The sequence below is a fragment of the Gymnodraco acuticeps genome, unplaced genomic scaffold (assembly GCF_902827175.1).
Source record: "Gymnodraco acuticeps unplaced genomic scaffold, fGymAcu1.1, whole genome shotgun sequence".
Taxonomy (NCBI): domain Eukaryota; kingdom Metazoa; phylum Chordata; class Actinopteri; order Perciformes; family Bathydraconidae; genus Gymnodraco; species Gymnodraco acuticeps.
In genome coordinates, this window is record NW_022992040.1 from 293,404 (window position 1) to 320,315 (window position 26,912).

The window sequence follows — 26,912 nt, forward strand, 5'->3', positions numbered from 1 at the left end:
TTACTTTCACCTCTACCATTTCTTAGGAACTACTTTGGTGTTTTTATGGGGGAAGACTTAACAGATGTGGGTATAATTTCCACTTATCCATCATCCACTGCCTCCAGCAAAAGTGGTTGTATAGCTGTGATGTGAATGTTTCCAAGTTTACATCTAAGGATGCCAAAGACTGTTGAATATTTCATCTAATGTAAATGTGTTCTGAGAGACATTACACTGGGCCAGAAAATGTGTTTGAAATGAACAGATAGGGTGAGTGGCCTCTGTTATCCCAATAGCACATCTAACCACTGAGTAAAGTACACAAACAACAGCTGCACAACAGCTGACAGTTCCCTATGCATTGAACACACACACACACTACAGACTCACGTCCTTTGGCAGGCAGGGGCGTGTTGTACTCATACACATACAGCTCCAACACACCTGCCACAACAGAGCACAGCTGTCAAGTGCATCACACTTTACCCTATATGTAACCTCCCTTCTGCACATATATGAGGAACCACAGTATCTGGTTGATGGTCCCGTGACACCTCAGCACACAATGCTCGTACAACAGGATACGACTCGCTGCCTATAGAGCGGCACAAACCAAACACTCACAAAGCTAAATGCCTTTTTCAAGCTAGTGCTACCTCAAATGTTGATAAATGACTTTAGGACTGTATAAAGATCTGTTGAGGGCATTCAAATTAATGTTAAAACACCAAAGATGTTTAGCATTCCAAATCAAAATAAGACTAAACTCAGCTGTCTTTGTCATTGAAATCCCTTACTTTGATGTTTTTACAGTTTAAAAAACAGATATTAACACGTAGCTATGAATGAAAATATCTCTATGTATTAAATGAGATATCTGTATGTTTTATTAATAACACACACAGAAGGAACGATGCTCAAGGGAATGCTAATAGTCTTCCACACACACGCACACACACAATAAATGTCAGATTCACGGCACACTGTAAACTAAACCTCAGCTCCTCCTACTCCTCTCTACCTCATGTTTTCACTGCCAGAGGGGGCCGGGCCTCTTTAGAAAGGGTATCAGCAATTTACTATTCACGCTCTTGAATTTGAATGAAGAAAAACAGTCTGGACAAGAGAAAAAGGAGAACGAAACAGGCGGGCAGAACATTTTATAACCCATAAATAAGTGATGTGCCTCACTTGCTCTGTTCCCCCCTCTCTAATCATTCCTCCCTTTCTCCTCTCCTCCCTCTAAGCCCTCCACCCCGCCCCTCAGCTCGCTCCCTCTATCACACCGTCTAGCTGAGGGGGAGGGGAATGATGAAAGAGTATGAGTGACAGATAAGTAGATGACTATGCTGTCCCAACCCTCATTAAAACTCTGCGCCTATATCTTCCGCCGCTCAAACCCTCCTCCTCCTCCGTGTCGAGCCCCGGCAGATGATACCCCGGGAGAGGAAGAGAGTGAGGTGAGGGGAGTGAGGTGCTGCTGCTGCTCATCAGTTATTCCTGTTCTCTGACCTAACTTGACAATGAGCTCCAATAATGAGACAAAGGGATGAGACAGAGATTTGCCAGAGACCAGGATGTTGACAAGGAAGTGAACTGTCCTAAATTGGCAGATAATGGGCCCTCTGTGGGTCTGGTCTGTAACAATCATCGCCCCAACCTCCTGCACCACGTTGCTCTGACTGCAGAATATCCTAAACATGTGGTCATCCACCTCAACATTTTCAAGAACCTATGAATAGACTGTGTGTAAAATGTAGGGTGGGATGCACTGTAATAATAGCTTTCCTTTCTTTTACAGGAAGCTCTGACTTTTCAACTGTAACCCACTGAGTAAAACTGTAAAACCTCTTAGCTTAAACAGATCGCACAACATGCTGCTCAGTACAAACAGACCTCTGTGCCCCACTTTGAAGTTTATAATATAAATATGGATAAAAGCCCACAGGATTACATTAAAATGTGTAAACCAATGCTTTAAAATACAACAAAATGTCAATTTATATGCTTGTTTATTCAACATTTTCCACTTATTTTGGTTTATTCATAATCTTGTATAAAAATGTATGAAAAACCTGACAAGCATTTGGAGTCCAGTGTTTCTAAAGCCACATGGACTTTGGAGTGCATGGAGAGGCTCCATGCTTGCTTTTAGCCGCAAACAGGAAATAATCAAGAGCTAGGAACTTGCAAGTACAATAAGAGCGTGTTAACAGTCTTTTTAGGCACTGAAGTCTCTGAAGTCCCATGTCAGGACTCATGATGAAGGATATGTTGTTTCTTTTGTTCACTGCCTGAATGGATTTAAGACTACATTATTCACATAAGCACTTCCAGTCAAATTGAAATAAATAAAAACACAAACCGTTTTTAATTAGAGCATTATTATGATTCAGGAAGTAAACAGGAGTACTAACGTTAACAGGGCATGGTTTCCCGAAAACGGGGTCAAGTAAAAGTCCAAATAACATTATCATGAACGTATGTTGGAGACACAAACTGATAACATATCTCTGATCCTAAATGAAAAGGAACAAAGAACAAAAATAAACGCTGATTGTGGTTTATTACTTGGTCCCCGTAATGCTTGTTTGAAGACTGGCCGTACAGCCCGTAGAAGTCAGGGTGCCTGGCTGTCATGGGGAAATGCTGCAGAGGCTGGCTTGAAGATAGCGGGGCGTGGGGGGGGAACTCCTGAGAGGTCATGGAGGGGAAGGAGTCCGAGGGCTGGGTACGGGGGCCGGGCACGAGGGGCCGGTGGCCCGGGAGCAGCAGGCAGTTGTTCAGACTGCACATCAGTACTTTCCTCCCTTCGTACATGGCTTGTTGCGAGGCACCTCCACTGGGGAAATGAGAGGAGGGGAAAATGGTCCCTGAGTGGTGGCTAGAGCTGGACCCCAGAACCCACCATGTGATGGGCGGCAGCGTCAAGCAGGCGGCTGTGGCCGGGACCACCGTGAGGATGCTGGGAGAGACCCTCAGAGGAATACAGGGCATGATGGCTCTGATCAGACAGGAAGGGCTTTTTGCTGCTGTAGAGCAAGGGTGGAGGTTCCTGGGAGGCGAGTTTGGTGTGTTACTGTCCAGAAAAGCCATGCCATATTTCCTCTTCTGTGGTCCTGAACTAGTCCCCATGTGTGGGCCAGCGGGGGTGCTGTGAGACGGCAACATCTCAAGAAGGGGCGTGTCGTTGAACGGCTCTGAGAATGGAAAGTGAGGCAGAAAGTGTTAACAGTTAAATATGAACATACAACATCTTGGAGATCGTTGTTGAACATCGTAACATATATTTTTATTTACACATCGTTATAGTATCTTACCTTCCAACATTTTTCGCATGTTCTTTTCTCTTGTTGAAAGTTCTGATATCAGATGTTGAGAGTTGAGCTGGCCCACTCTGAGTGCAGGCAGAGAACCACTTAGGTGTGAGTTTGACCTAAAAATAAAAGAGACACACATATAGTATTGTGGACCACATTCAATATAGTTTCCACACTTGCTTGAGATGCATTGTGCACCTTGACACTTTTTCATTAGACTGGATTACTGGAAGCATACTTCTCTATTGTATGTATGCTTCTGAGGTAACGTATACTCTTACACATGACAAACACTAAACAATCACATACCGGTAAAATGAAATAGAGTAGAAGAAGAAATCCTTACCTGTCCATTAGCAGCTGGTATGGTTTTGTGTTCTAAAAAAAATCAATTAAGATGCACAAGTTAGTCAGACCCACAATCTAACAGCTTATGAAGAAATACATAGACAATAGACCTACTGACAATGTGAACAACATGTATCTTAATTTGTAATAAATGAGCTATGTGTGTGACAATGCTATTGTGTTCTTGAAAATCCACCATATATTCTGTTTTTGTTGTGTTTGCGTGGCTGAAAAGACATGAATGCCCTGTACCTTCATGAAGTTAATGCCTTCTGCCCTTTTGAAGAACGTTTGCACTGAGCTCAGGAGTTTTTCTGCTTCCTGGCGCCTTTCGTTGAGCTGCCAAAACCTGCTGGGAGTTTTTCCTAACATACGCAGTGTAGGTGCTCTCCAGTAAACTGCATGGTTTCACTCTGTTGGCCTCTAGCACGCATGCATCCTCTGATACTGGGCTCCTCGCTCGCTCCTTCAGTTCCAGACACCGCATCCTGTGGAGGAAAGTTGATTTACAAACACATTCACTTGTACCAAACACACGCCACCTCTTTCATATGACAATATTAATTTACTAGCAATGTAGAGTATGACTGTGGAAATCACAGTAATGTCTTTAATGGCTGAGTAGTAGCTGTTGTTGTGCCTGTGAAATGTCATCACTTTTGACTTGACCATTCTGTCTTTAATCTATCTTTTGCAAGTTGCCTGAAGGTAGAATATAACATTCGTAAAGTGCTAATTGTAACAAACCCATTTACCCTTATACCAATAACAGTATTGCTGCAGTATCTTAGCATTAGCATCTAAGCTAAGCTAGCACTAATTTAGAGTTGAGTCCCGGCATTTAAATAAATGCTTCAAAAAACAGTAGTGAATCGATATGTTCAGTAACTATAGGTTAAAGTTGAATTTTCTGACTTCATTATGTGGAATCGGTGCTTTTAGAAGGTGAACATTTACTTGCAAAAAGCATTTCCACCCCAATGCACCAGCCATTAAAACCTAGAAACAAATTACATTTTCTTTTCGTTTTACAACAATGAAATATATATACATATACATAATAAGTATTGTACCTTCACCAGAGTCTTGTCTGACTCCAGCTTGGTGAGCTGCTCATCGATGTTCTGAACACGCCCGTCCAGCCTGCCCTGCTGCCTCATTAGCATGGCCTGTGGAGAGAGGACATACAATGGATGGATTACAGAGATACAACTACAAATATGAACTCTTCTTGAAACTTGAATCCTGGCTGCTATTCATGAATCACTAAAACGCCACATTTCTGATCAGGCGGAGGAAACGGCAGCTGCCAGGAGCAACCACATGCATTATCGATAAGAGCACACCAGCAAACACAATGGCACACAATCCATCTCTGATAGCTTTTAAGTTGATCACAGGCCGTGCTACATCAAGGACAGTCCATTGTTGGAGCCTACTTCCTCTGTGGGCTCGATGAGAGTGCAAAAAGAGCCGGTAAACATAATCCTTCTCCATTTACTGCATGAGAGGAAAATCAATCTACAGTCACCGGCTGACAGCTAACTAGGAACAGGGGCGGGCAGGTACGCTTTTTAATGAACTGTTTCTGCATGGGGAAAGGCAACCATGCCCAAATAAGAGGAAACCCGCTGTCATGGCAACAAAGCCTTGTGTATGTATTATATGTGGAAGCTAATGTGTATGTGAGGGAGCAGGAGGGAACAGAAAGCGGGGGCGTCTCACTACCCCCTCTCTGCTTTCTAATTTTGCCACATGCATTGCTCCCATTGTTTGCATTGGCCTCTGTGTCAGTGACAGATGTCCTGTCCTGTGTGCATAATGCCCGGCTCCGCTCTCTCCCTACCGCTTGAAGTGTGCATGGGAGAATGGGAACGGGATGAAAGTGCTATAGGGCTCTGCTTGCACATGCCAAGAACGGACATAAAGAAAGCGAGAAAGATGTACAAAAAGGAGAGTGAAACCAACAGAGGGAAAGTTTGAATTAAAAAAAAAATCAAGATAGGGAGAAGGAGGACATTCCTGCGGTCTCTAGTGAGCATGTTTCAGGGAAGCTACGTTGTGGTATCACAGCAACAGGCCTCTTCAGCTTGCTTATAACACTCGTGGAGTCTTATGTTCAACAACTGGCTGGCAAACTATACCAGAGTGAAACCTTCAAACAGTCCGTTTCAAAAACAAAACCGAAAAAACTCTCTAAAGGACATAAGGCAATACATACACCCTGATTTGCTTGGTTGCATGTCCTCTAAAACCGTCCTTTGTAGGGAAGAAGTGCTCAAATGTTCACTTGGGAAAATATTTCTGTTTCCCTCTGCTTCACATGGTCACAATCTAAGATAACTTGGATTATGAAATGGACTTTGGACTATTGACAACGGATGCAGTAACATGATAAATACCACATAAAAAACACTAGTCTATATACTCATTCTGCTCTAAGCACAGTTTTGATCTCCGCCAACTCCTAGCTGGCTTTTTAGCAGCTAAAACTAACTTGTAAATGTTAGCTAGTAACTAGATGTGTCAGTCTGCTTTGCTGAGCAGGAAGTGTACACAGGTTATTAAAGCTGTTTGCCTAGCTCTTTTCCTAGCAGCTAGCTGCGGCTGGAAATGTTGCTGATGAGAGCAGTGAGGGTGAAACAAAGTTGATATACAGCCATATAACCAAAATAATTAATTGAAAGACACTAAAAAAAACCTGTGGAGCTGAAGAGTTAGGTGATTCCTCTGTTGTTCGTTAATCTATTGTTCATGGCAGAAGTATTGATCAGTGCAGCTTTATGTGCTTAGAAGAAAACATTGAATTTCCAATATATTGACCATGCATTCATCGCCGCATCCCTAATGCAGTTCAGACAGTCAGCATTTAAGGGGTCTCGCTAGAATATCTAAAGTTATTTTTATTTTATGGTGTAATACCGGGCCTTTATAGAGAGCACAAGAGACTGGGACTAACCAGAGCTGTTGAAGCAAGCCCAACCATCATAAAATTATAAATTAGATAGTTGGTGCGGCAACAAGAACGGTTGTTATTTAGCCCTAAGGTACTGTATGCCGTGAGATTTATCTACATGAATAGCATTCTTGTAATTCATGTTCGGAGAAATAAAGCCCAATAAGGCGTTCGATATCCCTGTAACATCAGCAAAGCTCCGCACATTGGACACTATTCTTTTACATTCCTTGTTTTTGGAGCCTATAAATCCTATGGATAATATGACTCCTCACGCACTGGAGAGGCAGTTGCAGATTGCTAACAACTGAATAAACCCCCTATTCGTTCACCCCTCCCTTTACAAGGCCACAGTGACGAGACGCAGAGTGCAAAACCCGTGGTAACGCCGTGGTACCGTTCCAGGACCTTCCCCTCGCTCAGAGGACTCCTCACCATGCGCGGCTGGCGTAACCGAAGTTTTACAAGCGTGCCCGATAACATAAGGTTTTTTTTTTTTTTACTATCAACAATACTTTGTTTATTGTCCAACAACACAAGCACTGGATTCAGGTGGACAATTGGGTATGAATGGGTAGATTATTTTTGTATTTTACCAATGAAAAAGAAGCAGAAGATTGCAGAAGTGAATAGTGTGAATGATGATTGAGGCAAAACCAGTTCAAATACATTCATTCATCAGGCCTTCAAAACACATAAGAAGACGCCCAAAGAGCTTCTGTTGCAGGTCACGTTAACTTCTTTGTGCACCTAAAGAGGTGGAGACCTTCTCACATGAGACTGCCAGCATTCATGTTGGAAAGTGTGTGTGTGTGTGTGTGTGTTCCTTAATCATGTTTGACACACCTCTACTTCACACCTCTACTTCATACACTTAGGATTATCTTCTTTAAATACAACCCTGACTTTGTCGTGCAAACCCGCTCTGCTACCTACTTACTTGGCTGTGTTTCTTGTTTCAATCCAGTTTTTCATGTACTGTTTTTCACAATACTTTTTAGTCAGCACCCTTGCAATACTAACAACTGTCTTAACAAAACAGTGCATAAAGCTCAGTGATATCTTATGGGAGGAAACAGGATAGAACACTTTGCTGTGTGATCGCTATGGTGCAGGACATCTTTTTGGGCCTGGATGTTTCTGCTCAACAACAATGTCTTCCTCATTTTGTCATGTTTCCTCCAATTCCCTTTTTGTCTTGTGTGCTTGAAAACAGCATAAGAGGACAGGAGGGAACTGTCTGGTTGCAGATCTCTCTGTAGCGTGAAAGCCTACCTTTATCAAGATTACATCCACCAATGATCACTTTCCCCACTGTCCTATTTAGGCATCCAGACAACCCGCGGGTTGCCAGGAAGCTCATGTTTAAATGAGGAGCCTCAGGCTCAATGAACAGAGAGCCTCTTCACAATCAACTGACAAACTATTCCCCACGTCTGATGTCAATGGACTGCCCTCAGCATTCTGGGGACCTGACTCACTCCAGCCCAAACACAAGAATCTGCAAACGGCAGAGCCTCCATGAGCCACGGTTTCCTGCCTGAGAAAACCAAGGTGAGGCTGTGTGGGAGGGCTCCTCCTCCCGCCGGTCCCAGGGACGACATAACCATTATATTACTCTGCCTTTCTCGTCATGAAATTACCAGCAAGCATGCGAAAGGTTACTGCAAGTGCCTCACTTGAGAGCCAAAGACAACCAAGATTGATCATAGCTACATTGGTTTTTCCCTTTTTGTTTATCCCAAAAGTAACAGGAGGGCTGCCAGGGGAATTTCAAAATCCTTTACAGAAATAGACCCACAGTTCTGTGAAGGAGAACGACCTCTTAGTAAGAAATGAAGAGGAAGCCGCTCTGGCCTAATTACTTTAAAGAAATGGAACCAGCATACAGAAGCCTACTTTATCAGTATGAGAGTGCACTTTGTGTCTGTAGGCCCAAGCATGGACAGTGTTAATGTTAAAGAGCCGGAGCTCTGACTCCTGGATAACTCCACGTATCTGCGAACATACAGTTGTGAAAAAAACAGAAAAAGATGGGTGGGTGTGTGCATGTGTGTGTAGAGAGCAGCTGTGGAAAGGGCGAACAGACGATCTTTTGTCCCATTATAGCTCTGAACCAGAGCAACAGTTTCTACCAAGATTTCAACCATTTGTGATCGCCACACGGAAAGAAATGCACTGTAACTTTCCCAACTGGAATATAAGATACCAAAAACGTGTCAACAAGACACGGCAGATGCTAAAAGTATCTGATTCTCATCTCCTTCCGCCCCTTCACTGATAGGGAAGAAATGTGTATAAAGCAGTGTGGGGTGGCTGTTTTTTTTACACCTTGCCACTTACATTAGACTTGTGAGAGGAGAGTGGACTGAACAAATGTACAGAACTCAGGCAAAATATAACACTGTGGTTTTATGCCAGACACACTCCTCTATGCATCCTGAGATCAACCCTGCCAAGGCAGTCCCTTTGGTTTACCTGCTTTCAGTTAGATGAACACACTGCAGAATGTATTCTCCTCACAGCTTTTCTACCTTTGTCCTCATTTAAAAAGTTCCAACTCCTGGTGGCAAACGGTTGAAATTCAAAAGTTGTATACTTCTTGCTTGTGAACATTTCCACATACCACCACAATTCCTTCTCAAAATGAGTATATCAGTTGATTTAGATCAGCCTCTAAAGCCTTTGCCAGTGTGCATTTCCTCCTGAACAAATCCTGAAACTGATCAGGGTAGCTTCCATCAACAAACTGTGGATCCACCCCCAGTGCACAGGGGTCATCATTTCCGGTGGATGCAGATTGCATCACAGCACTTACCCGAGGGCACAGGGGCGGCTAATGTGAAGGCGTGGCGACGGTGTGGAAATGGGTGTTTTGATCAAGGTTAAAAGCAGTGTAGGTTGTAGGCCTGCATGTGTGTGAATGTGTTTGCTATCATCTACTCTGATGGGGGTTTTCACCTGTCCAGTCCTCTCACATCAGAGGAAGTAGAAAAATAAGACAATCTGAATGCTTCCTTGATATTACAGGAGAATCCATGGAGGAAATCAAATAATCTGAATACTTCCTTGATATTTACAGGATAATCCATGGAGGAAATCAAATATTTTGACAGTCACCTGCCAGTCAGCTGATGGTTTCAAGTGATTGGGTGAGTAGGAGAGAATTTGTGGGTTACCCTGCATTTGTATGCGTTGCGTATCCACATCGGCAGACTGTGTGTCTTTGGTTAGTGCAGTGGGAGATGCAGGCAGAACGGACACAGAGCCACCTGCTCCTCTCACAGTGGAGCAGCCTGTACTCCTCATGACTGGGGACAGGTCCAAGCGCTCAGCTCCTCAGCGTCCCTAACAGGTGTCCAGGGGCCGCACAGGGCTGCTGAAGGTGAGTCATGGATATGAGTTTTGGCAGCAGGGCTCCTTGCAGCGCAGACAGACCTTCCTCACAGGCAGCGGGGGGCCTCGTCTGCAGAGGACACAGTGGCAGCACGGCAGGGACTTTCTCAGTGTTCAACGCATTAAATGTCTTCACTATGTTGGCCAGCTTAAAGTTCTTCTCCAGTGTGGGTTTCTGCTCGTAGTCATGGTTGCATTCCGGGGCAGCGGACCGCAGAATTTTCCTTGGCCCAGGCCTCAGAGATGCAACTCTTGCAGAAGTTGTGCTTGCATGGGAGCTGGATGGGTTCTTCAAAACATTCAGGCAGATGGGACAGAGAAGCTCCTCTTCGAAGGCAGTTTTTCCAACTTTCATCCATGGCTTCAGCTGGATCCAAACTGATGTTGGCTAAAAATAGAAAAACCTGAGAATTAATTTTTTAATATTATCGATTATCTTTTGAAATATATAGGAATACCCTTGTTGAGAACTAAGCGTACCAATGTCTTATTTATTCTTGATTAACATAGTATCCAAAATGGCACAAGGTAATAAATTATTTTGAGGTAAATGCGTATTAAGAGTAGATTAGTGTCAAATGTCCAATTAAAGTGCAACCACCGTGAGACTAAGACAAAACATGCCAAACTATTATCACTATAAAAGTATTCACATACGTACAATGACAATATAACATTTGCTTGTGAATTTTCGCTGGGGAATTCACGACAGGACGTTGCAAGCTGTGGCGTTTTAAAGCAAGTGACAACTTGCTACGGAATAACGCTGTAAAAGGGACTAATAGAATGTCACACTGGGCTACACTGAAAATGTATTTCTACGCGAACACAGTGTTTTATTCTGATATAAAACAGTATCTAATGAAAACATATAAGACGTATTCTGTAAAAAGAAAAGGAACATTACCAACTATGTATTTCCCATGTCGTTAGAGGACTCCGGTGCACCTATAATGCCGAGCTTCGCATCCAGCAGCCCGCGGTGAGATCCGGCTCCGGCGGGGGGATTACGGCCGTGTGTCCGACGAACTGCTCCACTACACCCCGGATTTTATTCGATTCCCGGCTGTTATTCCGATGGTTTCGCTTTCCCGTCAACTCTGAGTAATATTCTATGGTAAGTGTAGGCAGACGGTGACTCGTCGGCAGGGAGCTGAGTGCTTCCACACCGACTGCCCTCCTCCGATAACGTGACCCGTCACAGAGCCGATACAAGGCGGGGAGGAGCCGAGTGGAGGAAGGGGAACAGCCACAGCAAACTCTACCGGAGAGACTGCTCATGACCGGGAGACATTTGTGTGACCTGTCCGTCCTTGCTCAACCCGTTTCTAAAATATACTGAAGTCGATGCTGGGCAAGGACGCTGGCACGGGACAGAGGCTCTCAGGGGCCCATAACAGGGAACAAGTGATGTGCATTAGGGGAATATTTAAACAAATAAAGGTTGAATGACGTCTTTGTTTTGAGTAGAATGATCAATTTGGTATATTTGGTTGTGTAAACAAAGTCTTAATGGCTAATATATTTGTGTTAATAGTTAAATAATGCTTATAGATGGATTGTATATTGGGTTGCCCAGGTTTTTAATGTTAACTGTTTGGGTTAAAAACCAGCCAAAGGGATTGTGACCAAACTTGCTCGTGTTATTGACTTTTAATTCAACTAGAAAGCAAAAGTAAAATTTGTTTCAACATTACTAACGCTCAAGTAGGCCTACTTCTTACTTATTTTAATTGCGTCTCATTTTTACAAGACAATACATAGGCTACATGATCAATGTTTGTTTTTATTCAATAAATAATCACCATCATGAATTTGACAGTGGAAATTCAAGTTGTACTTTTAATGTATTAAGAGTTAATATAAAAAGCATAATTTTAATCCGAATAGTTTTGAATGAAAAACTGTTCCAGGGCTGGTTCCCCCTGAAAGGTCTCACCTAAGCCTTAGATCAGGGGTGGGGAACCTTTTTCCTCTCAAGGGCCATTTCAATGTTTTCAACATCCTCCGAGGGCCGTACAAATGATTGACCTCTGCTTAAAAATACTAAAATCACAGAGCCCATTAATTTCACCTTTCCTTCATGCTGTGCAAAGAAAAAGCAACCTTTTAATCCAGATATTTTACCATGACTCGCACATGCATTCACGTGCACGGTTGTGGCATGACCACCAAAACAGAAAGATATGGACACAAGATGTGTGCAAATGTATTTAGTTTCCTATTCATGTGGACATGAAGATTTTTGCACTTAAAGAGCAACATTAAGAGATCTATGGATATATTTCCTCAACACCCATTATGAAACAGAACTGTAAGCAGATTTATTTTTCTTTTATGGATATTTTAAACAAATCACTCCCCTTTCAAACTGTATTCTTGTTTATTAATAACTTTTTGTTACCGTCATATAGTATTTTATACCTGTTTACTTTACTCTCTTATTTTTGTATAACTATAATGATCATATAAAGATGTGCCTTTACCTCACTGGTTGTAGAAAGAGCTTCTTATATTCGTTAGCATAGCTATAACCAGATGCTAATAACAACAAAGTTATTGACTGTATGATCAGTATGACAGATGAACAGATCGCCACTGGGCTTACAACTAAAGACACAGCCACGCATAAACTGCGGCATGTGTACGGCTCCTTATCGGTACTGCAATTTTTGGAAGTGCAGGAGCGACGTTCTGGTGCTCTCCGTCAGAACTGCACCCATGTCAGTCGAGACATATACCACGTGATGACACGTTAGGCTTGTGTTGTGTTCAAGGATCCCGATCTTGGCCAGGAAAAACAGGCACTCGCTAGTTTAATTTTTTTGCGGTCTAGATTTCTTTAATTTTTTCTTTTTTGCGTGTTATAAATTGTCTCGAGGGCCGTACCAAATTGTCTCGCGGGCCGTATACGGCCCGGGGGCCGCAGGTTCCCCACCCCTGCCCTAGATGTTATGAAAAGGCACTGGCCTTCTTTCATTTGGCTAAAGTGGGCCCCTGGCAGAGTGAGTTGAGTATCCAGGCTACAGGATACTCAACTCTCTGTCAAAAAAAAATCAACTAAACATTTAATAATACAGCAGCTATCATCTCAGTAGTACAATCATTTCCTTACATTTTTACTAATGTTTTAATAATTTAAGACTTGATCTCTATAGGCCTATGCTATTGGTTTTAACAATTTAAGAAGAAAAATGTATCAAATCATTTTGAATTTAACTTGCACACAACTATGAATAAACACAAACCATTGCAGAAAAAAAACCTTAAAGTTGCTGTCTGTACAGGGGCCAAATGTCAACCATCATCAGGATGTTGTGTGATAGCATCAGTGTGTGAATGGGCAGATGAAAGTCAAATGGTCAAACATGTGAATACATGCATTTACACACACACACAATCTTTAAAATTAAATGAGCTCCTCTGTAATTCTGCATTAATGTTCCAGCTTTATATTTGTGTAAATACCTACACACTTTAAATGCACTTGGGATTCCAATCAGGGCAGTTCAGGTCATAGGACAGTAATTACAAAATACCATATCAAAAAATGTCTAAACTTTACATTTATCACTCTGAATAAAAAAGGAAACAAAAAAAATAATAAGATGCCATGCATGTTGTATAATAGTAGTTTTTTCAGTAAAAGTAGTCTTCTTCCTCCGTTTTAGTGTTGAAATGGAATGCAATGACCCTCAGAAAAAGACTGAACGCAAGCAGTCTTGATTAAAATGACTAGTGTTAAAACAATCTAGGACTGTAGGCAGCATTAAAGGTCACAGAGAATATGTAGTCATTTTCAACACGAGGCACTGAGGAATTGTACTCCAACTCAATTTTAAGCAGGTCCTACTGGACAACAAAATATGTATGTGGTCTACTGGCGACAACACTTGAGAAGCCAGTGACAATGGGATTCCTGATATTCGAACATTTACAACAAACTTGATGTATTTGATTTTTTTAAAAGCATCATGTGTGAGAGAAAAAGATTCCCTGTGCCAAGGAAGTCACACGCAGTGAATTTTAGTTAATCATAGTTCAGTCCATCATGTCATTATTAACAAAAATCATGACAACCTTTGACACAGACGGTATTGGCAGCAGACTGCCAACAGGTAAAACTATTGGTATTCCACAAACACCAAGAGAAAAATGTCCAGCATTTGTAAAGTACTATAGCACATGAGCTCAATTGAAAGAAAACACTGGGTAAGAATGTTCAACATGTCATTTTCGCTTCCTTTCTAAAGGCAATGGAATAAATAGAACTGTAACAGTCAGCTCTGGTGATCACAGATGCGGTATCACTGTATTTGTGACTTTTATTTTGGACCTCAGATGTGGCAGGGCCTTCTTACTGGAGGAATGACAACTTCCTGTTTTGCCCTACAGCTAGTGTGTCACATATAATGATTGTTAACCATCTGGAGCCCGGCTGGTTTGACATTCTCAAAAGTATTCAAGCCTAAGAGAAATGCTGTGAGACTGTAGGGCTAGTCTGAGAATGCAGGAAGTCAAAAGAGTTTAGACCTTCCCTCAGATCATTTTCAGTCTCTGGCCGTCCACAGGGGAACAACATTTCTGAAAGCTCAGGTCGCTGCATGGTCGGAGGTCTCCTGCTCAAAATGGACACTCTGGAAGTGTGTGTCTGCTGGTGTTTCTAGAGAGGAAGTGTCTGTCTCATTGCAGTGGATTATCAAACACAGAGGTCTGGTAGGACAGGAGATCTTCACTTCTTTTCTGGCCAACTGTACTCCTTTGGGTAACTTTGTCTACACAAACAGAAAGAATATAAAGGGGTTAAACAGGGCCGTGTAATAAAACCAAACAGAAAATAAAAGTAAAATGCAGGGGTATCGTTCACTTGCCTCCTCACGAGTGTTCATTCATGTAAATCCCCCAGCATCTGCTCCACAAATCTCTTCAGTCACAATATCTGTACAGGGAGAACAAAAGGTAAAATACGTTAATTAATATGAACTCACCACAAGGATCCTTGAGTTTGTGCGAGTTGTAAGTGTGGTGTGTTGTGTACCTGAAGCCAGGGGCCATGAGCGGCATAAGGATGCTCCTCTGTAGCAAAAGCTCCTTCAACTCCAGTAGACACAATGTGATGGCTGTGTCTCCGTTGATGCTTTTGTAAGTGAAGTGTCTCCCATGGACAACCGGCCCCTGTAACAGAATACATTAAAAGCTTTAGAAAATACAAATGTAACGATAGGTGCCTGAGTGTTTCCTTTATTTCAGCCATACACTACTTATCTTTAAATGTGACGGTATCAAACTTCACTGGTGGAAACAAACATGTACAGAGACATCCTAACTAAACTTGTCCCATGTCAGTATCAAACACATGGGTCCTTTCCACCGTGTTTCGCTCCTACATATCTCTCCCTGTCTCACACAAAAGTCTCTGTTTAACATCGGTATTGTTCTTTCCTCAGACAGAGATAACACGAGGCAGGTTTGTCTGCCGTCTGTGCTGAAAAACATGCTTGGATGGTATTTTGTCTGCAAAATATATTAGCCACTGTGTGTACACATTCAAAAAAACGTAAATGAAAGTTGGCTGACATGGTAAAAATATATGGATTATGTGATACTAATGTACAATAAAAAGGCAACTTAACTATCGAGTTTATGATCACTGAATTTAAAGTTTTAATCCAGCAAATCATGACCTTTGTTCTTATCAAATGTCTGCAATTTGACACTTATTGTTGGGTAAGTGAGCAGAAAAGATAGTTATTATCTTAGTCATGAAGCTAATTTACAGTAATAATCTTCGCTAACGTCTCTAGTTAGCCAAGGGTCAGGAAAGACACATGTCTCAATATATTTATGTTCACTTCACTGGCTAGCTTTTATTGGAGACACTAAAGTGCTATCAAAGTGAAAGTAGGATGATGAGTTTCAAGCTGACTTGCAGAAAGCCCCTTTCTAACATCAGAGAAACTAGTGTCACCATAAATGTTCTGTGTTGTTGAATGCCACACCCATACAACAAGAATGGAAAGCCTATTTTTCATCAACCCCTCTTGGGGACATTCCGAGAGGATACATATTATATGAGAGAGAGAGAGAGAGAGAGAGAGAGAGAGAGGAGAGAGAGAGAGAGAGAGATAGAGAGAAGAGAGAGAGATAGAGAAGAGAGAGAGAGAGAGAAGATAGAGAGAGAGAGAGATTAGCGATCTAGAGACAGAATTCGAGAGAGAGCTATCGATACGCGCGATATTACGCTCCGTATCTCTACCTGCTTCTCTCGATCGCTCGCTAGAGATCTCTGCTCTCTCTCTCTCCTCTCTCTCTCCTCTGTCCTCTCTCTCAGCTCTCTCTGCTCTTCATCTTCTTCTCTCTCTCTCAGATCCAGTACCGCAGGCAGAGCGGCAGCAGTGTGCCTGACTCCTGGTTGAATTCAGATGGACGCTCTCCAACTGTCGTGTTCGGACCAACTCATGAGGAACAATGGCTGCTGAGCTCTCGCTCTCCAAACTGTCCTTCCGACTCCTAAGAAACAAATAGGGAAAGACAGCGAGACAAAAAGGGGAAACATTAGTGAGGAAGTGTATCATGGTTCAATCCTCAATGAGAGAATGGCTCTGACAGCTTATGTAAGGAAATGGCAGCTCTTTGGTAATTGTCTGGCAAAGGGAAATGGACAGACAAGATATTTCACAACTCCTTTCATGGAGCGGTAACCTTACTTGTGGCGCAAGACTTCCTCCGAAAAATAGCTACAAATTAGGGTATGCATATGTTGGCAGGAGTTGTTTTGAAGTCATATCAGTGTGTGTTTGGGTGCGTGGGAGGATCACTCACTGAGGTCTGGTCGTGGCTCGGTCCTCTGGCTGCTGATGGGCGGTAGTGCTGCCTTGGTGTTAAACTCCAGGCCTTTCTCAGAGTCTCCCTGATCTGCTCCGTGTCTGTCAACCACACACACACACACACACACACACACACACAGAGGCAACACACACACACACAAAGAGCATGACACCTGAACCCTGTGCCAGATTGGTTTTTGAGCATTCGTGGATCTGCTCAGTCCACTAATTAGAGTATCTTACCTTTTTCTGAGAGCCTCCGGGGCTGGGATCCGATGCAGATGGATCGGCTGTCCTCCTCGTCCTCTGGCGGTCGGCTCAGATCGTCCCACACACACTTGGCACTGACCCCACTCAGGTTAGAGCCCTCCGTTTCAATACCCTGATCCACCCTTTCCTGCTTGGAAAAGCAAGATAGTACGCAATCATCAACACTAGCACAATTAACACTCAGCATTTTCACTTCAGACACTGTATAACGTTTACTTGGCCAACAGGGGGCACTAAATACTGTCAAAGGAGAAAAATAATGTGAAATTTATGTTAAAATAAAACTTCATTTTCTATTAAGGGATGCCTTTAAAATGCTTTGTAGATGTCAGGGTCACTTTGAAGATGTTGGGGTCGCTTTGCCTCTTTGATTTCCAGGATACATCTTTGACAGTTAGCACTGTAATCTACAAAAGACTTGCTTTTATCTATTTATATTACAGGGAAAATCAGTTTGCTTTGGATCCCTCTCATCTGAACTCCTGACCATCTTTCCCATAAACAATGTGCACCATAACAGCAGAGGGCAATGGTTTCACACTATAAGTTATTCATTTATAGCTTTTAGCAGGGAACATAAGATTGCCGTTTATCTTACACAATAATTCGGGGAGTGGCAGAGCTTAATAAAGCCTTACTTGTAGGTGTGGGTCAATGTCAAAAATGGTCTCCCCTCTCCTCATGTCTGTGATTAGCCAGGGGCCGCCAGCTCTGTACACAGGACAACCATCAACATTAGTCATTCATAAATGTTTAACACCGAGTTAATCAATGAACAAGTAGCTATGTGCTTCAATGGCTGATCACAATGCATTTCTAAAACTGGAAACTATACATTGTACTTGGATCTGGAGTGGCATGTACTTTATTCGTTTACAATAAATAATAATCTTTATCTCATTTATACTATACAACTAAAATAGTTGTGGTCTACATTGTTTCAAGGTTAAAGTTAAAAAATAAACTAAAGACTTGTGCCAGTTGTATTTACTGCAAATCTTTGTCACATATGATATTTTCTAAGATTGACATTAATATGAACCTGCGTTGCTCTGACTTCTGAACGATCACTTATGAACAAGGTAGCAACAAAATAGAAGCTTACCTAATAAACCAGAGCCCAATATGTGAAGTATCACTTATCTTAAACATGACTTTGTTGTACTCACAGTCTGACTCCTCTCATCAGCTCCAGGATGCCTTGGCCGTTCCACTGCTGGGCCGCCTGTAGCTCCTCCGTACAAACGCCCACAATCTGTAGGAGACAGGAGGCAACTCTCTGAGTACTGCTTACTACTGTGGCTGTACTACTGTATTCCTATACATTACAACAATAACCAAATCTGTAGGTTGTACAAATGTCATTGACAAATTATTCCTAGATAGGGTACTGTGGCTGTTTGAGCATCTCTATTGTTGTTTGGTTCCACTATTATGTAATATTAACTAAATGTCACAATGAGTTAAGCAGTGTGCGAAAAAGTAGTAGATCTTTCAATTGACTTGTCCGGTTTTTCGCCCCGATTTATTGACAAATTATTGATAAATTCAGTTTACAAAAGGCAGAACTCATTCGCAAATTGTACGTGTCCGCCATTGTTCGTCTAGAAATGTTAGTTTCGGTTCCGTTTGTCGATTCCTAAGGAAATGCATCTCGCCGCTTTCTGTACTGTTAGACGGGGGCGGGGCGGGAAGTGTAGCACAGTGGCAGGGTTGGGAAGCAAAACTCGGTTCCGAGTAGGAACAAATAACAATTGTCCGGTACCGGGATTAAGAGTTGTGAGGACAGGAGGCGAGGCCGAGCCCCGCGGACTGCAGCTCTCTCTCTCTATGCTCCGTATCAGCTGATCGCTGCACGGTGCAGCTCAGCGTCTCTCTCTCTCTCTTTCTACACAGCGGATCCGCTGCCTGTTTAACAGCCTCATCTTTGTCAAACTTTCTTATGTTCTTTCTCTAACACGTAATGAAGGTTATTAAGCGTTTTAGCTCCTGTGTTGTTAATATTGACCGCCATTTCCTTTATGAAGTAAAGCAGCCTGTCTGTCTGTCCTCACATCCCCAGACTCGGAGGAGCACAGGGATGTCAGTATTGTTTATGAAGCAGGGTATAGAAAGTACATTTATTGAAATGAAAATACTATTTATTACTTTTACAAACAGTGAGCAGCTGCCAGCATGTGTATTGCAGGACATGTGTAAGCGTGCAAGCGTCTTTGAGTTGTAGACAAGCGCTAGGCCTATAGGCTATAAATATAATGTATTATTATTATTATGCCTATGTGTTGGACATGTGTGGTTGGACTCTGTCTCACAGGCAGGTTGCAGTGTAACATCAGAGGAGACTGGGCCAATTGTACATTCTCAAACTGCACCACTTAGAACTAACTAAACAATGCAGAGATAATTTTTATACAATTGTATTCAATAACCGTAAGAAATTAAACAGTATGAAGTGATTTGTAAATGGGAATACAGATTTGACTCAATGTTTTCATAAATATATTTTTCTCCCAGTTTGTCATGGGACTTATTTTTACCCTCTCAAAGAACCGGAATCGAGAACCGAAAATAACCGGAATCGAAAAGCAGAACCGGAATCGTTAAAATCCAAACGATACCCAACCCTATGTGTGATGCAGTCAAATCTTACCGCTCACTTACGTTAGCGGTGTCGTAAAAACCGTGGGAAAATGTAAAATACGATGACGAAGAAGAAGATTCCAGTGGCCCCAATTTTTGTCCATTCTGGACAAGTGAAAAATATATTCGGACAAGTAAATTGCCAAACTCACTTGTCCATGGACAAGTACTCTCTAAAAACGTTCTCACACTGGTTAAGTCTCCTTCATAATAATGTATTCATTTAACAATTCAACTGATATGACAACTTGACACAAAGAAGACAGACACTACAACAAGTTGAAGGCCCCTGCTGTTACACATATAATGAATTGACTAATTTCCATAAACCTACTTAAAGAACAAGATTAGTGTACACACATTTTTGGGTAAAAGATCTATAACTTTACTGGAACAAAACAGAATTGTATTATGGATACTTAAATTACGTGAATATCACATGTTTGAACTGACCTGGAGAAAGCTCACTGTGCCAAACGGAGTCAGAACGGGTTGCATCTGTGGATCCTCTGTCAGCAACATGTGCTGGATACGAGATTCACTGTTGTCTAGTGGACTGTGCCATGATATATGGTCGCCACTACAAAATGTGTTTTCTGTAGAAGAGAGGAGAATTATTTAAGTATGGCAAAACATGATTTCAATTGTTTTAAGATACACACTATTTCACAAGTCGTACAAGTCCAACTTTCTTTCTTATCGTTAACTGGTGGTACAAAATCGCTGAAGACAAGTTGTTGCAGTAACAATGGCAGAGAGAGAATTCTAGAACCAAATGGGGCACAAAAAGAATAAACTACATTTCCATCTGAGGAATCTGTCTGCTTGGGAGGTAACCAGCACCCTGTCTAGATTCGATGCAGGAGAAAAGCAAGGGGGAAGATGGCCAGGAATCAGCATTCATGCTCAGGAGAGCAGCCCACCCACGCGCAAATTGACCCCAGCTGGATAGCAGAGAAGGGCTGGGTGGAGAGGAGAGGGGAGCCTGGAGCCTTCTTCTCTTTCACAACCTTTAAACCCCCTTCCCCTCTCAACCAAACTTGTTTGTGTACATTATAATACACGACTTAGGGATTTAAAGAACTTGGCAGCACAGACTATACACAAAGAGTATACATTTACACACTACAACAGCAGTCTTTGCCATTGGCGAAAATAATCCTATTAAAATGGTGAAGGGAGAGAAAGGGGAAATTAGACTTCCTGTCAATACCCTGAGCTCCAGCAAACACAAATAATGTGCGCTAAACCTAAGCCGGCTGCCAGCAGCACACTCCTCTATTCTCGCGTGTTTGAATGTACAAGCGGCCTTTACAAAGAACACATTCTTCGCATTCAGACGTGAGAAGGAAGCATGCCAACTGTAGCTGTAGAGAGTTGTTCTATCATATCCTGCGTAGATGAATCATTTACCAAACTAATAACAAAGGGTGACTAAAGATACAACTAAAACTTCACCTCTTTGTCACACAGCATTATCCAGGTAAAGGGTGAAAATGCAGGACTGGAACTAACCATGTTTTTATTATCTCTTAATTTGTTATCTCCGCCTAGACAATGACATTTCCAGCGCCCAATTAACGTGTCAAATCAAGTTTGATGTCACTAATAGCTTTAAATAAACTAAGAACAGCATTTCATATTTTGAAAAGCCAGATATCATAATAATAATAATAATAATAATAATAATACAGAATCTGATGAGTATTTTAAGAATTAAATCAAAATGGTTGCCTTTGATTTTGTCGTCAATCATTAATGCTGGGAAAATATTCATAATAAAAAAAATTGTAAGAGATCACTTGTTATAATAATAGAGCATAGCATAGAGCATAAATTAAATGGCTTGCCTTTAGGTGTTTAAAATGTGACGCTTAATAGTAAGGCTGTAGTTTTTGCACATTTGCTTGGAAATAATCAACAGCAAAAGGTCAAAACTGCCTCTGATTTCTAGGTATTTGTCCATCTAAACAATTATCAAAGGGGGAAAACGTTGTGTGATTATGTATGTAAAAACCCAAATTGTATACATGGGGTCAAAAATGTGCCCGTGAAAAAAGTAATCAATGTTCTACACTGTGTTTTTCACCCCCCTAACCTCTGTGCTCTTACCTGACTGGAATACATAGCGAGCCAACCCCTGCATGAGTTCAGCCGGCCAGGTTGGTGGTGCCGTCTCTCCCGTCTCTCTTTTGAGTCTAAAAGTGAGCTCAAAACCAAACCCACTGGGTCCGTCTGTCCCTGTGAATCTAACACACACAATAAGAAACTGGGTAAACAAAACAGCAGGAGCATCCCTTTCATTTTTTATTTCATGCATGAGGGTTGGGGATATCACAATGCATGACTTAGTCAGTAGTTGGTATATTATTTAAGGGCTTCTGACAAGCAAATATTTGGCTTACTTCGAAAGACTTAATTTGATATACAAATGTCCCAGAGTGCTCACAATGTAAAATGAAACAGATCAAAATACATGTGTTAAAGTTACCCCAACTCCCATGTGCAACAGGAAGTCAAGTATTTACATTAGGTACTTACTCGTGAACCCGATTATCCCCGTACAGGTCACTGAGTCCAAAGCTGACATAGTGCCAATGCTCCTGGATGTCCTGAGCCGGAGAGCCCGCACTGCGATACATACTGATGTAGTCTAACGGGTCAGGACCACCTAACCTGTGGGGAAAAGTGTGACTGTTATTCTCACTGGACTGTCTTTTGCACACCTATGTAAAGACAAAAGGAGACAATTACTTGTGCAAAAGTAGTCAGTTACAGCTAGCTTAAGTTGTTTTTATTCAAGCTACTATAGGTGAATCATTTAACTCTCCAATAACAAAGTAGCAGTTTCGTACAGTACGGTTCCTGTGCATAGTTAGCTGAACGTTTAGCTTAGCAGCTAGGGTAACTACTGGCTAAATGTCCAGACATCACCACTAAAGTTGTCCCACAAAGTTAGTGCCTCCAGATGTGTCAGAACAGCAACAAAACCTACCAATATTTTACAATGGCGGTCACTTGAAGCGGGTTGGCCTGCTCGGGGTAAAGTCTCCGGCATTCCCCGTAGATAGCCTGCAGTCCAGGGGGAAACATCGGCACCAGTCCGTGGGCTGGAGCCCCACTGGTAGGCCGTACCTCATCCATGCCACGGCCTCGAACAAAACTGTGTTTTCTATACAAAACAACGAATGTGCAGTTATATTCTGCTATCTACGCCTAGTTCAACATAAACAACACCGCCCTAAATAATAAAGGCTTCACAAAACTAATGTTTACCGACAGAATAAAATGATTTTTAGCCCAAACCGCTGAGCACACAGCAGGGAAACAGCCTGTTGCTCATCCTCTACACAAACCACCTCCCCATTGGCTGTATGAGGGTCATGACGTCGTTGATTGACAGCTACTTATAGCGAATACAAATGGGTTTTAAGGTTTGTGTGGATTTGTTGCTAATTTTGATTGGCTGATACACTATCAATCAAACAGTAGGCAGATGTGATTTTAGGGTTGGGCTTTTAAAGTTGTTCAGTGGCCAAATTTAAAGTGTTTGAAGACGTATTGATATTCTTTATTTATGTAAAATTATATATCTATACTTTATAACATACTTGAGAAAAGAGCAAAGAGGTTTTTATCACCAACACAAGTATTACATCTATTAAAATACAATTTTAAAAATATACTTGTAGACGTTTCTCATTTTCATTTTTGGCAGTATAACTATGTGTGACCTAAGTCAGTGTTACCTACATCAGTCTTAAAAGTCCTCACAACATCATACTGTTTTGTATCTTATACGTCTAAAGTTACATCTGGTAATTATCTAAGATTCCCATTATATTTTAATGGAAAAGTATGTTGACTGTTTATCTTATTGTTTATAGCTAATATTGCTGATTGCCATCACCATGGCTGCTTTAATGGTACTAGAGCTGAGATAAGCCCTGAAAAAACATGTGTGGCTTTGAAGTGGCAAGGTCTGCTGAAAAAAAACTGTCCTTAAATGCTCTATTGCTTGGTTTCGTCTTATTTGAATGTTGCAGGATTTAAAATTGAAACAAAACATTAATAAATAACAGAAGAGAGTCAATAAATTACAGAGGAAAATCATTTGACTTGAATTGACTTTATTAACAATAACATGATTGATAAGCTGTGATCAGTAATTTACAAATGTGTTTATTTTTATTCCTGGTGACGTATGCAATTAGAAAGGTAACAATGAATACAATCATACATACAAAAGTGATGCGTATTAAACCCAATACACACTGACTGTGTATTGTGTAATAACTTTAAACCACACATGAATGCTTTCTGATGATCATGATTTCTGCTCAAGGGTGCTGTGCAGTAAGGCTGAAAACTAGTACCATTCCAAAAGAACTAAGCCCATAGATGACACCTGAACACACCACCATCTATGGAATTCAGTTCTCATAGTACAGCACTTAAAAGGTTGGTCCTCAGGAGCCTCGAAAGATCTTTGAACACTTAATTATCCGTCATAACTCATGGTTCTTCATCAATACTCTTTTCAAGTACTGCCCGGTTTTTTATAAAATAAATAAAAAATATTCTTGTACATAATTAATAAAACCTCTGTGATTAACAATAGAAGTGGGCTTAAGATACATGCTATACAAGATGTTAAGCAGAACGTAGACGTTGAGTCACTTTCCCTTTTTCTCAAGAAAAGCAGTGATGATGGATGATAATGTCAGACCTGCTGTTTTCATTGGAATATCAAGCAAGAGGCAACTAATGTTGATCTTAAACAGTGATGAATCATAGTTGGCATTTGCATTAGTATTGCAATACATTTTAAACAGACATATTTTAACAAAATTGCATCAGATTATGTAAGGAAATAAAAACAAAGTGGAATACAAATCTCAACAATGTTGTTATAATTGAATGGATCGAATGCTGTGGTTGTAGAGTTTCAGGGTCGTTTGAGGAAATCCAACCATTTTAACCTAAGTATTCCTGTAAATGCTCTTCAGCCACTGAAATGAAAGTATGTCCACTAGGCTGATGCAAGCAATGAATCATATCACTGTGATAGTGCTCTGTTGAAACGAGAAATGAATCATCATTTATGGCCGTACACTCCCAGGAAAAAAGAACTTTGGGACAATGGGATTACTGATATTCAGTTGTTCAATGTATCTTTGACCCCTCCAAAGTGAGTTTGATATTAACTATTGAGAATCTCTTCCTTCATCTTCAAAAACACCTCATTCAAGGCCAATTACGAGTCAATATTGACAGTGACAGTACCGTGAGATAATTCTACAATGTTATCTCAGTCACTGTGGTTTATTCAGTATGAGTGTACATTCTTTTAAGGTAGGCTACATGTAATACAGTGCAGTGAACTTTCTGAGGAAGGCCACACCTGTAAATGTTCAGGAAACTGCTATCTTTCCGGGTAGTTGGACTGCACCACCGGTTCTACAGCTTATTACTATAATATAATTCCTGTAGAGACTTAATTCAGTCCTTAAAGCCTGCACTAGTTTAAACAGCTGCCAGCGCTCAAAATGTGGAAGTTGGTAAGTACTCTTTTCTACCAAATAAAACAGTTATAGTTTAAACATGTTGAAAAGTAGACTGTAAGCATTTCTGATATTCTTTAGATAACATGTCCCTAGTATTATTTTTTTAGATTGACCATCATTTGACCAATTTTCTGCCTATATACTTACCCAAGTAAATCACTGAAACTTTTCTCTTCAATCTGGGGTGTATAAGAAAATACATCTCCTCATGAAGCATTCCAGGACTGTGCTCTTGCAGGGTCGAGCTTTAAAAGATCTTCAGCAGTCCCATCTCAACAAGAAGATGTGGAATCAGCAACACGTGTCTAAAAATGAAATGAACATAACCATCCCACCTGCTTGTAGGCCTACTGCTCACTCTCCCATGGCGTCCAAGTCCCCTGGAAGGATTCAGCATACTGTCTGGCATTCAGAGCAAAGCACTTTAAATACCACCATCATTCACATCACCCATCAGTCTCCCTCCCCTCTTATCTGTTTTTCATACGCTCCCTCTGTTCGGTAAGCCTAACAGTCACTTCCCAGTAAGAAGGAAACAGTGGGAGTGGTGAGCAGCACGCCCCCTCACAATGAATCAACACATAATAGTTTCTGAGGAAAACCATCTGAGTGGCCCTGCCCCCTGTTCCCATAAAGTAAGCAGGGTAAAGGCTGTCTACTCGAGGAACCAGGAATTCCCCCACAGGCCGTGAACAGCTGTCGAAATGAGAGTCGATGACGAAGCGGACTCACTGGAAGTTTGCTGGCCGGGCATATGCAAACAGAAACCATGATGGGTGTTTTGTACTTGTGTAAGAATGAAATAGTCTTTATAACACTGACTGCAGTGTACATAATAAGTAAGCGGAAATTCTATCCACGCACTGTGGTTGTTGAAATGATGTGTCATGTTTGAGCTGTTGTTTCCTAGAAGAAAAAAAACATGTTTGCTAAATATTATTTATCAAAAGGGAAGTGTGGACTTGCGTCATAGCCTTGTTTATGCTAAGATCCATTTATTTGTGTAGCTGGAATCATTCATTCAGGTGAGTTCTAAAAGGTCTTCAATAACACAGCCTTCCTAAAATAACTTTGTTTGTTCTCTGGTCACAGTCGACATGACAGGGATGTGATACTGATTGTGTTCAATCAGCCGATAGCTATATTCAAACAGTTTGGTTTTTCATTTACCCTGTAAAAACCTTCTGGCTTCCTCGTCCTCTTTGATGAGTCACATCAGATACGAGAAACAAGTTTGAATTTCAGGCATACTTCCCTCAGAAAAAAAGCCCTGCCAAAAGTAATTCAACTGATTTCCTTGATCTGGACAAAAAGGGGAATCCACATGGTGTTGGGAAAATTACAACATAGTTCCCTTCCTGTACTTACATGAATCTGTAAATATATCCTGTGTGTACATACTCATTGTAATGTGTCATGTCTTTCGGCTTAACAATTGAGCACACCCAAATTACGTGGTGACATTAACCGAAGGTAAGAAATAGACAGCAGCAAGAGGAGCTGTTACTTGAATTAGAGGTACAGAGACCCCATAGAGTCCCACCATTGATGTGCAGTGACTCTAGAATCCACTTTCAAACTACATCCTTGGGCCGGTGGGATAAGT

The 26,912-nt window shown here is 41.5% G+C and overlaps 1 protein-coding gene and 1 pseudogene across 1 annotated transcript; both read right to left on the bottom strand.

Annotated features, from left to right (window-relative positions):
- Nucleotides 1–1,977: 1,977 nt before the first annotated feature.
- LOC117536784 lies at nucleotides 1,978–10,361 on the bottom strand (annotated as a pseudogene).
- A 3,067-nt stretch (nucleotides 10,362–13,428) lies between these two features.
- Nucleotides 13,429–25,718, bottom strand: sufu (suppressor of fused homolog (Drosophila)). Its single transcript, XM_034201857.1, is given in 18 exon segments — nucleotides 13,429–14,712; nucleotides 14,714–14,777; nucleotides 14,874–14,941; nucleotides 15,041–15,114; nucleotides 15,117–15,177; nucleotide 16,244; nucleotides 16,379–16,421; nucleotides 16,424–16,512; nucleotides 16,821–16,902; nucleotides 16,905–16,928; nucleotides 17,073–17,229; nucleotides 17,738–17,810; nucleotides 18,269–18,354; nucleotides 20,193–20,335; nucleotides 21,852–21,988; nucleotides 22,281–22,415; nucleotides 22,735–22,911; nucleotides 25,642–25,718. Coding segments are annotated over 18 exon segments (1,515 nt in total). The 5' UTR covers nucleotides 25,716–25,718; the 3' UTR covers nucleotides 13,429–14,685.
- Between the last annotated feature and the right edge of the window lie 1,194 nt (nucleotides 25,719–26,912).